Source organism: Vigna angularis, chromosome 1 (assembly GCF_016808095.1).
Source record: "Vigna angularis cultivar LongXiaoDou No.4 chromosome 1, ASM1680809v1, whole genome shotgun sequence".
In the NCBI taxonomy this organism is placed as follows: domain Eukaryota; kingdom Viridiplantae; phylum Streptophyta; class Magnoliopsida; order Fabales; family Fabaceae; genus Vigna; species Vigna angularis.
The window spans coordinates 10,367,545-10,382,855 of NC_068970.1; the positions used below are offsets into that span (position 1 = coordinate 10,367,545).

The 15,311-nt window shown below is 29.2% G+C and overlaps 1 protein-coding gene across 2 annotated transcripts; it reads left to right on the top strand.

Annotated features, from left to right (window-relative positions):
* The first annotated feature begins 8,998 nt into the window (after positions 1–8,998).
* LOC108319784 (EIN3-binding F-box protein 1) lies at positions 8,999–13,626 on the top strand. Of its 2 annotated transcripts, XM_052871937.1 has the most exons (3): positions 8,999–9,080; positions 10,836–10,893; positions 11,374–13,626. In XM_052871937.1, the coding sequence occupies exons 2-3, from the start codon at positions 10,869–10,871 to the stop codon at positions 13,266–13,268; spliced, it is 1,920 nt and encodes a 639-aa protein (XP_052727897.1). In that variant the 5' UTR covers positions 8,999–9,080; positions 10,836–10,868; the 3' UTR covers positions 13,269–13,626. The 2 variants fall into 2 exon arrangements, with proteins under 2 accessions (XP_052727897.1, XP_017406526.1); XM_017551037.2 differs by lacking the exon at positions 8,999–9,080 and having other exon boundaries at positions 10,426–10,893.
* Positions 13,627–15,311: the final 1,685 nt, after the last annotated feature.

Consider the following 15,311-nt stretch of genomic DNA (forward strand, 5'->3'; position numbering starts at 1 on the left):
GAATTCACTTTAAAAAAATTAAAAACTTTCCAAATAGTTTTCTGAATATTTGTTTTTCCTTAGAACTACATAAATTATCATTTTCATTGTGGATGGAAATGGGTAAAAGCGAAATCTAATCCTTGTTGGACATTTTCTTTTTCAGAAAAGAAATTGTTTTCTTTTCTACCATATTTTCTTATTAATAGAAAAAATGAAGTATTTTGAAAAGTCATTTTTTTTTACATATTTAATTAAAGATAACATCTTAATTAGATGAATACCTGATACTTTTCTTACACATAATTAACTCTCATATTCGAAATCTAATTTTTATATTTATTTTATAATTTTTTATAACTTTTCAAAATAAACGATATATGATGGTAATACAAAAAACTATTTATTTTTAATATTTTTTTGTTTGCCGTAACATTAAACAATTTTTTACATAGATATTTCTATGTTACGAATTAATTAACATCCATTTTAAAAGTAATTCTTGCAAAAGATAATACCTTATAACAAATAATAAATATACTTTTTTGAAGTATTATAACAAATTTTTTAATTCTATTTTTATGACTGTACGTACCTTGTTCTATGACTGATTATTTTTACTAGTATGATAAGAAGTTACCCATGATTATTTGTGGGTTTTAATTCTCTTACTTTTTTTTTTCTTTTTTCATGTTATTTTTTATAAAGTGATTAAGATTTTAACATATTGAAAGGGAGCACGTGTACACTAAAGTGAAGCAAATTTAAAATATATAATTTATTTATTATTTAGAGGTTTGCATGGTGCAAATGCGATGCAAGGAGCCGCGAAGTTGGCGTAGGTGTCTGAAAAAGGCAGAGGCATAGACACATTGAAAATTCTGAAATGGATCGCAATGAAAGATGCAAAAAGAGGTAATCTGAATATAGAAATTAAAACAAAGGTTGAAATTCCACATCAAATTGGGAAAAACGTTGCCAAAAGAAGAGACAATATTATATAAATGTGGACCATTCCAAAAGAAGACATGCCATCTTTACAATTTTATTGCAAAAAATGCCTTTATTTGTTTTTGGGAAAAAAAAAAGAAAAAAAGAAAATGAAGAGAGAATAGAGGTTGTGGGAAGTGGGGAAGGTGGGAAGATGTTTAATTAAATAAGAGAGGTCCAATGTTTCTAGGCTGTACCTATTCATATGGTCCCATCCCAAATCATTCTACTTTTTCTTAATTCAAAATAATCTCTTATCTATCATTTCACATATTCACCCATGCTCAATCACCAACCCAAACTCCCAGGGTATGGGTCAATTAATCACAATCATCGCCTACTTTAAAGGGAAATTCGAATTCCAGTTAAACTTTATTTTTCTAAATTTTAATACTTTTTTAATTTAGAAATAAATAGATATAACCTTATTATTTTGTTTAAGCTGAATTTTTTACTTGTTAAATAATATTTTGGATTAATATTTCATTTCACACGTTTTTATTTAAATATTAATATGAAACATTCAACGTATAATAAAAATTTAATAACATTAAATTAAAATAATTATATGTATTTATTTTTAAAGTTTAGAATATACACAAATTTTAATTTTATGTATAACTTTAAATATTAAAAATATATTTAATTCTATATTAAAATGTTCTTATATTGATTATATTTTTAATGAATATATTGAAAAAAATCCGTATGAAATCGAAAATATTTAGATTTCTCAATCTATACAAAATTCATGAAATTATTTTTTATCCAAAATTTTAAAATATTAGGTAGAGTCTTTCTATCTAATTAATTTTTACTTAATGTAACACTTTTGTCTCTCCACTTCAAATTTTTAGAGCCCCTTTAATAAGTATGAGTTTCTCATACATTGCAAACTTTCCTAAAAATATCCTTATGTTCATTAACTCATTTAATACTACTTCCATGGTGTACGTGAATTATTGTTAAGCTCTTTGAATGAATATATCAAACGAGTTATTATATATATATATATATATATATATATATATATATATATATATATATATATATATATATATATATATTAAAAAAATCATATTTGATGAGTCACAAAAAAAATCCAAAATTATTTCAAGAGAATTACTGATAATTGATTTTTATAATTTAAAATTTAATTTTTAAGTGTACTTTTTTACAATATATATAGTCATTTAAAACCGAAAACATTTAAATTTTAAACCCTACAATATTAGTCATTTAACTTTCTTTCTAAAATAAAGTTCATTTTTTGAGACACCAAAATTAGGTAATATTACTAATTATGAAAGTTATTGAGTCTTGTCAAGAATTCAACAGAATTTATATGAATCCAATTAACATTGTAAACCTAAAATAACCTAAAATATGCATTATTTTGGATTGTATTTCATTAATAGTGTCAATACATTTGGATCACGTCCATTAATGTATATTCCATCGATGTCATTTTGAAAAAGAAATCTATGATTTGGTATCTTGTGTTTGTTTATGGTAGTTCAACGAATATTGTTGTTCATGCACCACAAATTTCGTCAGCAACAAAATTATTTCAGTTAGAGTAATTACATCAGAGTTACTAATCTTAATATCATATACAATAGACTGTTTTTAAAAAAACTTATTGCATATTGATGGTGATTGAGAATATAGCAAATACAATGGATTGGAAGAGTCAAGATGATGAAATGTGTTCTCAAATGTTAATGTTTATATAATAATTATGCTAATACTTTTTTCAAAGCTTGATTATAGTTGCTTGACAACTTAAATAGGACTTGGTATCATTTTCAATTTTTTAAGATGTTATATGTTTGTTTATATTTTTAACGAAATGAGAAATTGAATATAAATCATAAAAAATTATTAATATGACAAATCATATATTGATATTTTATTTTTATAAATAATGAAGCATAAAGGAAAATATTAACAATGACATAATTTTTTTAATATAAATTTTGAATAAATAAATATGTGAAAAACTATAAATAGAAGATGAAATATGTTTGTTTTTTATTTCATTCAAAATTTTATCATTTTAAAACATTTTTATGAATTTTTTGTAGGTTTAGAAAATATTTTTACTGTTGTTATTTTCTCATATTATAACTTGTAGTATGAATAAATTGCAATTGAGTTTTAAATTTATTTTTGGAAGCTTATCCAAATTGTCAGAATTCTAAAAGGGTTAAGGGAAAATGGTTACTAATAGGCAACAACGTTTCAATTTAGGAAAAAATGGTTAATGTTTTTATATTTAATTAATGTTTTTGAAATCGTTGAAAATGCGTGAAATCATGTGTTAATGGATACATATTTGCATTTAGAAAATAGGAAGACGTGCTAATTTTATGTATAATTATTATTGTTTTAAGGTATAATATATAATAGTTTAAATGGTGTTTTGAATGATTTGGAAGCATGAAATATATATTTTTTTCTTTGAACTAATGATCATTATTCTCAAGTTGGATATTGCTCAAGCATAGACTTACTACTTAAATGATACTCAAATGATGTATAATAATTATTTTTATTGTTCACTCTTTTGTTTATCATGTCTCTAAAGTCAATTAAAAATTAATGGAGAAGTTTTATACCTTTAATAAGAAAAAAAAAATTTAAACACGTGCAACAGATTAATCCTGAATATTCGAGAATTTTGAAGTGATGCTTGGAATTAGGCTAAAAATCCAGGAAAATTAAAAAGTGGAGATAAAATAGATGCATTGATTTTAACCGACTGCGTGTTGTTATCATCTTGGAATGTTATACAGAGTTTTGAATAATTTTAAATATGTGTACGCTGGTTGTCCCTCTGTAATGGACCCCACACCATTTACTATAGGTAAGGATGTAAATCAAATTCATTGTACATCTCAACAAACATACCATAAAAGTTCAATTGCTATATATACACTTGTCAAATTCATACCTATATCCATATAATATTATATCTTAATCTTTTTTCCATTCAAATTGTCTCACCCCTTCCTACCACAATGTCTAATATTCATGCACACCTCCTTTTAATGCATTTAATTCACTTACATCGACCAAAATAGTATAAATGTTCCAACCAATAGTCACACAAAGCACATTTTTTTATTTTCAAGAAACATGCCGTCACAAATCATAATATATTTTTTATATTTACTGAAATTATAAATATATAATTATTTTTATTTTAAATTTGTTGAAATGTTGTCGTTACAACCGATATTTTACTTTGTGAGAATGGATATTTATCATTTATATATCATTTTAATATTTTATTTCATGCTATTTTATTTTATGAAGTGTCTCTAACTTTATTGTATTAAATTATTATATATTATCTTTAAATTAGTAATTAAAATTGTAATTAGCTAAATATGTAATGAAATTTGAATGCTCAAAATAATATCGTAACTTATTTTAAAAGGATCAACATTCCCAATACTTTCTCGTGGTTCAGTCACAATATCTTTGAGGATCCATCACTCTTGCTTTCACCTACCACATCTACCCACAAGAATTTGTTGTACATCATGATACTAGACCAATCTATCTTAAAAAGATAAAAAAAGAAAAGTAACAACCTTCGTAAAAATATATGTTAGTATGTATATAAATGCAAGTGTGTATATATGAATCATGTAAAATACTATGTATAAAAATAAAAATGTACAAAATATTTAATAAATAATTAAAATATTATATTTTCTTTTATTTGAGCTCATTCATTAGTTTCTGTCTATAAAAATTTATTATTAATAATAATAAAAAAAGTTATTATGAAGGTAATTATTTTTATGGGTCTATCATAAAAGAAAAGCATTATTTCATAAATGCACTCAAATAATCTATTATTATTTTGGATAATTGATTATCTTAATTAAATTTAAAAATAGCAAAGATTTGCTAAATAATCGATTATTATAGAAAAATATTTGTAGAAAGGTTCGGATATGAAATAATCAATTATTAAAAAAATATTTTAAAAAAATATTGGTGAAATGATTCGATTAAGGAGTAATCATGAAGAAACAAAAGAAGGAAAGAAAAAAAAGATTATATTCGTACCATGTAAATGTTTGGAGAAGAAAATAAAAGTAAAATAATTTCTTTATTGAAACAATACACAATACAAAAAGACCTTAACTACATAGAAATATTCAAGCCATAAGAAAAGAAAAAAAATGAAAAAGAAAATATTCATTCTAACTTACATAACAACATTATATTAATATTTATAATTTCGTTGATTATTTTTAAAATTAACTATCTCTATAACACATGCAAACATACCCTTATTAAATATGCTAGATTTCTCAGTTAACTTTAACTAATTATGAAAATTCTTTGAAACATATCCCTTTAGTTTATTACAATTTACCATATGTAATTTTTTCATTCTACATACAATGATAAATTTCTAACTATTTTAGGAAGTAAGTTCATAAAATGATGCTTCCTTCAAGCTCTATATATGTTGAGGTTTGAATATATATGAAAAAAAAATGTTGAGAAAACTGGAGACCTACCAAGCTTTATTGAATTATGGCGAACTGTGAGACTAGAGATAAAAAAACATTAAGAATTTGATGTTACAGATTTGCCCTCCCAGCTACACCACGTGCTCAACTAGTTGGTCAGGCTCATCATGTGCCAGGATTATCTCTTCCTTTGCTTTTGCACAATCATTTCTTATGGCCACCACGCTACAAAGATTTTATAATGACTTTTTTATTTTAATTTTAAATTATTTCAATTTCACTTTATATTTTAAAAAATGAATATTTTACATCAAATTAAATTCTTTTTACAAAATTACAACTAAGGTTTGAAATAATTAAATAACAATTATTTTGTAAGAGAATATTCGAACCGTAGTAGAAAATATTTTTAAGATAATCCAAGTGATGAATACTTAAATATTTATTGGTATTTAATGAAATATTTTTTTAATACAATATTAATTTTGTCATTATGTAAATATTACAATTTTTTTCTATAACATAGATCATCACTGAATGATGTTATTTAAGGATATATTAGAGATACTACTTGTGGTGTTATTTTTAGAGGAAATTATAAGAAAACATGAGAAGTTTCTTTACTCATTTTGATATTAATAGCGGAACTTATGTTTGTTATCTAGGTTACAAATAATGTTACATATATGTTTTCTAGATGGACAAAATGCATGTAAATTTTGTAAAGCTTTGCATTTTCATGTGTCTTACATTTTTCGTGAAGATAATCCTTATGTAGAGATAGGCTTTCTAACACTGAAATTGATAATAAATTGTACTTTATTTGGTTTACCATTCTTCCTACTTTTATTAGTTTACACTTCTTTTGTAAGAAGTATCAACTCCCTACTATTAATTTTTTTTATAACTTTTCATTTGTAAAAGTTTTGTTATGTATTTTAGCATGAGTTTAGTTTAGTCTCTCTCTTTCTTTTTTTTGTTGTATTTTTTTATGCATACTCAACTTTCAGACGTTAATCTCGTCAAAATGTCATGATTCACAAATAAGATGTAAATTTTAAATAAAATAAAAAATATGTAAAAATATTATAAAAAAGAGTTATTAAACTTAGCAACTTATAAACTTTAATTTTGATCAGGTGGGTCAAATAAAGAATTTTATAATTAAAAACTATTTTATAATATCTTAATAAAGATTGAGTTGAAATTATTTTCACTAAACCATGTTAAAATATATAAACTTGATTAAAAAAGAAAACTTTTTTAAAGATTAAGCTCAAGTTACTTTATTAAAGTCAAGACTAAATTAAATGGATGAACTCGATTTATATTACCTTTGCTACAATCAAATTACAATTATTTCTTACATAGTTAAAAAAATTTGAACTTATAACCTGTATTGTAGTGTGGGTTGAAATCCTTACGTTTTAGTCATTTACCCATACTAAGTCTCTGTTTGTTTTTACGTGAGTACTATTCACGAAGAAGAAAAATCGAATATACCATGTTTCTGTTGATTGTAGTGGATTTGAAAGTAGGAAATTGCAGGAGTGAAGAGATTAAAAAAAAATGACAACTCATTGTTATCAAATTACACCTTTTTTTTCAATTTAATTACTTCACTTTTATTCACATGAATTTGTTTTGTAGAATCGATTCCACTTGGCTTTAATACTAGAAAGAATCGATTTTCTTTCCTTACAAGGTCATGCAGTTGTCTTTGTTGATGGTTTACGGGTAAGGTTCTCGTTAGTGGTAGATGTTATATTTAGAGATGTTTGCGAGTGATGGTGGCTTTGTCTTTGATGTGCTAGTTTGTGTGTTGGTTAAGTAGTTTCATACGAAGAACTTAAAAATATAAATGGGAGAGAATCAATTCTCCTTTTCCTGACTCATAATATTGTTTTATATGTTTAATAATAATAGTAAATTTTTTTAATAATAATAAATTAAATTTTTTAATTTTATTTTAACATTTTCATATTTACATTTAAATTTATATCACATTTATTTTCAAAGATAAAATGATAATAATCTCATTTTATACATGAAAACATTTTTAATCTATCATACACATCACATCATACATAATTTTTCATTCATATAAAATTCACTCAAATCATACCATCTTTCTTCTAATCCAAACAATCTTACCTTTACTTCGTTTTTCTCTAAATCCATCTTCAAATCCAAACTTCTTTATAAAATAATTTAATTAATTATTATATACGTGTTTTATAATTTGTCTTTACTTTTTTAGATAAATATTAATCACGAGTTCGGAAAAGATAAATTATCTTTCTATTATTTATTTTAAAATTTACTTAAAATAGCGAAAGTAATGAATTATTATTTTGTGTGGAAGAGAGAAATACACATGGACCTAAGTTCATAATAAATAAGAGAGAACATTTCAACGAATATTTATTAATTATATATTGATGAAAACAAATAATCAATAAAATTAAACCTGTGTAAGTTTGGACAATATAGAAAAGTTGTTAAAGTGTCAAATATTGAATTATTGAATGAATGTTAATGATCCATCCACCACCTATATTTTGTATGAATGCTTTGTATAATAGAAATATGGAAGGATATATATTTGTTCTGGGAGTGACATTTTATCATATGGAAAGATGAGACACTAGACATCTAACTGTATTCTTGTCCTTTCATAATTTTAAATGAAATTTAATATAAATTTACCTAAAATTTTGTAACAAAAAGTAATGAAACATTACTTTCATAATTAAATAAAAAAAGATAAATTTAATTAGAAAATAGGTCTGCATGTAACAAGTTGCAAATGTTTTTGCAATGGGAGAAGTGGGGGGATGAATTTGTGAATTAAATAATGTCTTAAAATAAATACATAGTCTGAGTGCAACTAACAGGTAATGGTTTCAATTCACTTTTTTGGTTAAACGGCTGAATACATTTAATCACACATTCAAATTGATGCACTTGCACTTTCGCATGTCCTTTTATTCTCTCCCCCCTTTCAAGTTTTCTAGCTGTCTATTCTCATCTTACAAACTCAACATTTTCATCAAATCTCAAATTCAAACCCTACCAAATATAAACCTCTTCATATTAATCAAGAATTTAAGTTTTAATTTTCTCTGCCTTTTATTCATAGTTATGTTTTTCAATAAGTCCATTATATATTCAAATTCATTTATCAATGATTGGTATAAGAAATCAAGATAAACAAAAATTGTGATCAAATTAAATAAAACATCCTTTATGACATTATTATATATATAAATTCAGGTTCTTCAACCTATAATTGTTATATAATTTGATCTGAACCTAATTAAATAAGTAATAAATATAAGGTGTTTCTTTTTAGCAAATGAGATGAATTAAAGTGAAAATGAAGATGATAAAATTTGATGAAAATGAGATGGAAAACAAGATGTATATATTTAATATTTTCCTAACCTCTTTTGTCACAGGTCCCACATTATCAGATTCATACATTTTTAATATTGTTATCTCTCCTATATAATGGGTTGCTCTCCTTGAATCACATTGGTTGAAATTTTAAGGAAGAACTCTGGAACTCCTCAGTATTTGATTGTCAAGTGCAAAAGGCTTGGTGCAGAGGTGAGTTTTTATTTTTTTGCATTCTGTTTCATTTTTTCCCTTCTATTATTGTTTAAAGTTCATTATTTATTTATTTATTTAAAAGTAAACTTTTCAATTAGTCCTTTATTTTCTTTTTCAAAAAAATTGTCTTAAGTCGTAGCACCTTTTGTTGATTTATACGCCGATTATTTTCCTTCATTCTTATTCAATTTTTATATATTTTTTAATAAGTCTTCATTTTCTCGAAGAGACATGTTTGAAACATTGTCAAACATTGAATGTGAACATTTAATAATTTTTTTTAACAGATATAGATATTTTTATTTATTCATGTTATCTTTTTTTTAATAGGTCGAGTAAAATATTTGTAACTTACAATAATTTTATCTAACTAATTTGAGATAATTTTTTTTAACTTTAGAACGCATGATGTATTGTCAATACCTCTAAGAAAAACAAGTGTCCATACTGAAGTTTTTCATTTCATTATGTAAATTAACTTTACACTATTAATTAATTTTGTGTAATACTTAAAATTTGTACTAATTTATTACAAAATTTATCTTGGATGTTTAAACCGTTTAAATCTAAGTTTTACTCCGATGTGTGAGCTATTAAATATATTTTTCAATAAAAGTCATTCATCTATGACGTGATTTTTCCTTGTACACTCAAATATCACATATAACAAAACAAGTTATGATTAACTTTATTTTGGTAAATTTTAAGTTATGCTAATTTCGTAATTTTGAAGGTAAAAGTAATTTGAAAAAAAAAAATTCTTAGTCTGTGTTCTAATAAATATAAAGCTGACATCTGCACGCGGCTTATATTACCAAGTTGACATTTTTTTTTCGTAAACAAATTTCTTAGTGCATTGTATAAATTTTGTTAATTTCAAATACCAAATAGGCATATTTTTTTAACATATCATAAATCTTGTTTATTAGTATATTAATATTAATTATTAATTTTATACATTTGAAACAAACCCTTAGATGACCAAAAACACATGGACGCGCTTTATTTAATTTTTGAGAGACATAATTCAATTAATTGTGTCAAAGATGAAATATTATTTTTAAGAAAGTATTATTAGGTCTAACAGACATAGAAGGTATTGATTTGTGGTTGTAGGGGCAACCTAAGAAGAGAAAGACAGAGTCATATTAGTGTATGTCCATAGTATCTTCCTCAACGTTCACGCATCAGCTGGTTTCGAATACTACACAAGTTGGAGTGATGTTAATATATTTTGATTAAATAAAATAAAATTGGAAAGAGAAGAGAGAGAAAGTGTAGGTGGTATTAGTTTCTAGGAAATGGTATTAGGATACTAGAATGTATTACAAAATGCTGAGGTGGTTGGTTTGGTTGGACTAAGAGAGAGAGAGAGAGAGAGAGAGAGAGAGAGAGATGTGTTGTATGTGGGGAATAGCCGGTTTTGGGGAAGGATTCATTGCATACTGAATATGCAGTAGCAAAGCACCTGTGGCGTGGTGGTGTCTGTGGACGACACCAATATCTTTTTCTTCCTTTTCCAATATAAGACTTTGTTTCTTCACGATATATATATATATATATATATATAATACATTCCCCCAGACCCCAAACCCACTTCATCCATTTCAAAGCTCCTTCTTCCTCTTCTATTTTTTGCCCTGCTCCGTGGGGTTTACAATCTCAAATGCTCTGCACCCTTTTCTCTATAATCTGCTTTTTCCTTCTTCTTCCTCTATCTGATCTTAAGGGCTTTCAACTGCTGCCTCCCAGATTTTCTTGGTTGTGGACTCATCCTCTGTGCTCATGCCTACCCTTGTCAACTACAGCGGTAAGTTTTATCTTTTTTTATTTTTAATGTGTTACTGATATCCTGTTCTTCGATTTTAATATTTGATTGCTCTATTGGTTTGCATGTGGTGATTGAATTTATGCATAGGTTATGAGGTTTGTGAGTTGGATGAAGAGGAAAATACCATGATGAGAAAAAACGTTTTTCTTTTTATTTTCATGGGTGTTGGTTGTGATGGATGCTTACAAACTGTTTTATTAGAGCTTGCTTTGATCTACTACTGATCAAGAAGGTGTTTACCGAGAACACTTCTTTATTTTCTCTAAAGAAATTTTTTTCCTTTTCTTTCTCTTTGGGGGAATGAGCATGCATGAGGAAGTTATTCTGTTGAAAGCTTCAATCTTTCTCGTATGATTTTTGGTGAATGTTGAGTTTTGATTGTGGACATCCTATTCTGTTTAATGTAGAAGTCTGTTGTTTTGTTGGGCTGATCTTTGGTTTTGTGGATGGGTTTATCAGGTGATGATGAACTGTACCCAGGGGGTTCTTTCTGCTCAAGTCCAATGGAGTTGGGTCGCTTGTACTCTACTATTGGCTCCAATTTGGATTTGTACTACCCTCCTAACAAGCGACCTCGCTCCATCCTTGAAGCTATTGAGGGTGAGCAACATTATCAAGAGCCTGGTATTGAGGTTCTTCCGGATGAATGCCTCTTTGAGATATTCAGACGGCTACCCGGTGGCAAAGAGAGGAGCTTATGTGCCTGTGTATCTAAACGGTGGCTTATGCTTATGAGCTCTATTTGCAAAGATGAAATTGAGAGGACTACTTCTTTTGCTGAAACGGTTTTTCCAGATGAGAATCAAGATATTGAATGTGATGGTTACCTTACAAGGTGTCTGGATGGGAAGAAAGCCACTGATGTGAGGCTTGCTGCAATTGCAGTTGGGACTAGTTCCCGTGGGGGACTAGGGAAGCTATCTATCAGAGGAAGCAATTCTGTTCGTGGTGTCACAAACCTCGGCCTTTCTGCAGTTGCTCATGGTTGCCCATCTCTCAGATCGCTGTCTTTGTGGGATGTATCTTCCATTGGGGATGAGGGTCTGTCTCAGATAGCAAAAGGATGTCATATGTTGGAGAAGCTTGATTTGAGTCATTGTTCCTCAATCACCAACAAGGGTTTGATCGCAATAGCTGAAGGTTGCCCCAACTTGACCACCTTAAATATGGAATCATGCCCAAATATTGGAAATGAGGGCCTGCAAGCTCTTGCAAAGTTATGTCCCAAGCTGCAGTCAATTTCTATCAAGGATTGCCCTCTTGTTGGGGATCATGGAGTATCTAATCTGTTGTCCTTGGCCTCCAACTTGTCAAGGGTTAAGCTTCAGGCCTTGAATATTACCGATTTCTCTCTGGCTGTTATCTGTCATTATGGAAGGGCAATAACAAATCTGGTCCTCTCTGGTCTAAAAAATGTCACAGAAAGGGGGTTCTGGGTCATGGGGGCTGCTCAAGGTCTGCAGAAACTGGTGTCACTTACTGTTACTTCCTGTAGGGGGGTAACTGATAAAAGCATAGAAGCCATAGGTAAGGGTTGCATCAACCTGAAGCAGATGTACCTTCGCAGGTGTTGCTTTGTTACTGATAGTGGATTGATAGCATTTGCCAAAGCTGCAGTATCTCTCGAGAGCTTGCAGTTGGAGGAGTGCAATAGGTTTACTCGGTCTGGGATTATTGTTGCTCTTTCAAACATCAAAACGAAGTTGAGATCTCTTACCCTTGTGAAGTGCTCTGGAGTTAAGGATATCGATATGGAATTATCTATGCTTTCTCCTTGTGAGTCGCTTCGATCTTTAGCCATTCAAAAGTGCCCTGGTTTTGGTAGTTCTAGCCTGGCCATGATTGGAAAATTATGCCCCCAACTTCGGCATCTTAATCTTACTGGACTCTATGGCATAACTGATGCTGGCCTTCTCCCCCTTCTGGAGAATTGTGAGGCTGGACTTGTCAATGTAAACCTTTCCGGTTGCTGGAACTTGACAGATAACATAGTTTCAGCCTTGGCCAGGCTACATGGTGGAACACTAGAAGTGCTAAATTTGGATGGATGCATGAAAATTACTGATGCAAGCTTGGTTACAATCGCAAACAACTGTCTGGTGCTTAATGATCTAGACGTGTCGAAGTGCGCCATCACTGATGCCGGTATTGCTGTTCTCTCTAGAGCCAGTCTGCTTAGCTTGCAAGTACTTTCCTTGTCTGGTTGCCCAGATTTATCAAACAAGTGTCTCCCTTTCCTGACCATATTGGGTCAGAGCTTGATAGGATTAAATATTCAAAACTGCAACTCAATTAGCAGCAGCACAATGGAGATGCTAGTGGAGAAGTTGTGGAGATGTGATATTCTGATTTAATCAGGGAAGGAGATAGAACTGTACAGGTCACATTCAGCACTCAGCACAGATTCTGGCTGATATGCTGCCTATCGAAGTGGATTGGTGGCAGTTTGTTGACTTAGTTGTTTTCCGGGGAACTTTGGCCTGTTCCTTCATGACCCATTTTTTTACAAGCGTTAAATGCTTGTTCCTACCTACAACAACCCTTTTGGCCTTAGGCTACTTCTTTCATGGCTTGGGTCCCCTGAGATTACAGTTACTAAGTCCTGGCTGATGGTTTCCACTGCTAGATAGTGCATGCTTATGCTAAATCATATTTTGTACCGCTGGATGTTGATAATAATAATAAAAAAAACATGTTTTAGCTTCTGTCGCACATTTGCTATGTTGTTGCTTAGACTTTAGCTTTAGTTCATGTCCTTTGAAATAGTCTGTCCTTTAGTTTATACCAATGAAGCTTCTTAACCATGCCTTAAATGTGGATGAGAGGTTTAACTTGGTTTCCTTTGGTCTTGTCAGTGTGGTTATGTTGTGCGATTACAAGGCCAGGTGCCTCATATTCAAGGGCTTCGGTCTGCCACAACAACCCCATCGATTGGGTTATTTTATTTTATCGTTTTATTTTTCTTCCCTCCTAAATCGAGTCCTTGTTTTTGTAGGCTTCTCTGGCTTTTAAATTGTACTAGCAGACCACTTTGCTTATCGTCAATAATAAAAGTGCAATTTTCACTTGCACCTATGTTGTCGACGTTGTTTCTTTTTTTGTGTTGAATAATGGAATCTTGTACTGGTGAAGTGAATTTGGATGGCAGAAAAGATGGTAGTTGGGGTTGTTCAAAACTCGTAACCTGCTTTGATCTAAAGTTAATTACTTTTGACATATTTCACCTTTACAATTTAAATAACACGTTCTACAGTTTCGGGTATGGACATAAGTTATTCTTCCGATAGTTTAATTCAGTTATTTTATGTATTTAACTTTTTTTTTATAATTATGTAATTAATAATCTTTTTTATTTCATTAATGTTTATATATAATGATATAGCATGTGTTTTAATTTACATTCACTTCACTTAAAACGGCAACTACTGTCGAAATGGGAGTACTAGCGTCAGGGAGAAATTAAGTTCAATGGAAAGAACAAAAAATGTAAACACGTTCGGATGCACATCTGAGCCCATCTATGAGTATTGTATCATGAAGTTCACACATTCCAAATCAAATTCGATTCAATTCATAAGTGCAGTATCCTTGAAATGAACATTTTCAAGCTTCTAAGTAGAAAATCAAACACACCCTATAGAGACTTGAACTAGCATTCAGAAGTGTATTGAAAAGTAAAGTTGAGTGAAACAAACACAAACTTCAAAGCAAATAACTACTGAGTTGAATCTGTTTAATACGCCGTTAATAAAGCTTTTGTACTACCAAAATGAAATCAATGGAAGATATTGGTCAGGTAATGGGTCTTTTGTGGATGTCAATTGTCACATTCCGCATTAGTTATTTCTTGAGGGTAGCAAATGAAAATCTGGTTTAGAAGTTATATAGTGCAATGGAAAGCTATGATAGGCAATGATGAAAACAATGATTGTGATGTTTGGTTTCCATTGTTGAAATAAATTCTGACGACCCTCTAGAATTAGGAGCAATAACATTGGTTGAGGATGACTAAAACCCTTTAAAGGTGACCACAATGTCACTTTTTCTATGACGAGAAAAGCATTGGTGCCCATGCATGGTTATGGTATGGGAGGGTAAGGTGATGTTGGGACTTGAAATGGTGAGGATAGCCCATACGTTGATGGAATGACATGGTTAAAAGGGGCAAAACATGAAAGGTAAATATTATGAGAGTGATAGAGAAAGGGAAAATCATTGTATAATTAACAAGATACATGCATCATAAGCTTTGTTTGGTGCGAGGTGTGTATAGTGAGAAGACATGGAAGGGATTGGTGTGTGAGAAAATGTGTGTTGGAGAAAAGGATAGTTTGCAGAAGAACTGTTATGTGATCTGCTACAAACTGCTCATAGTCTTTTCCTCACTTTGTCCTACT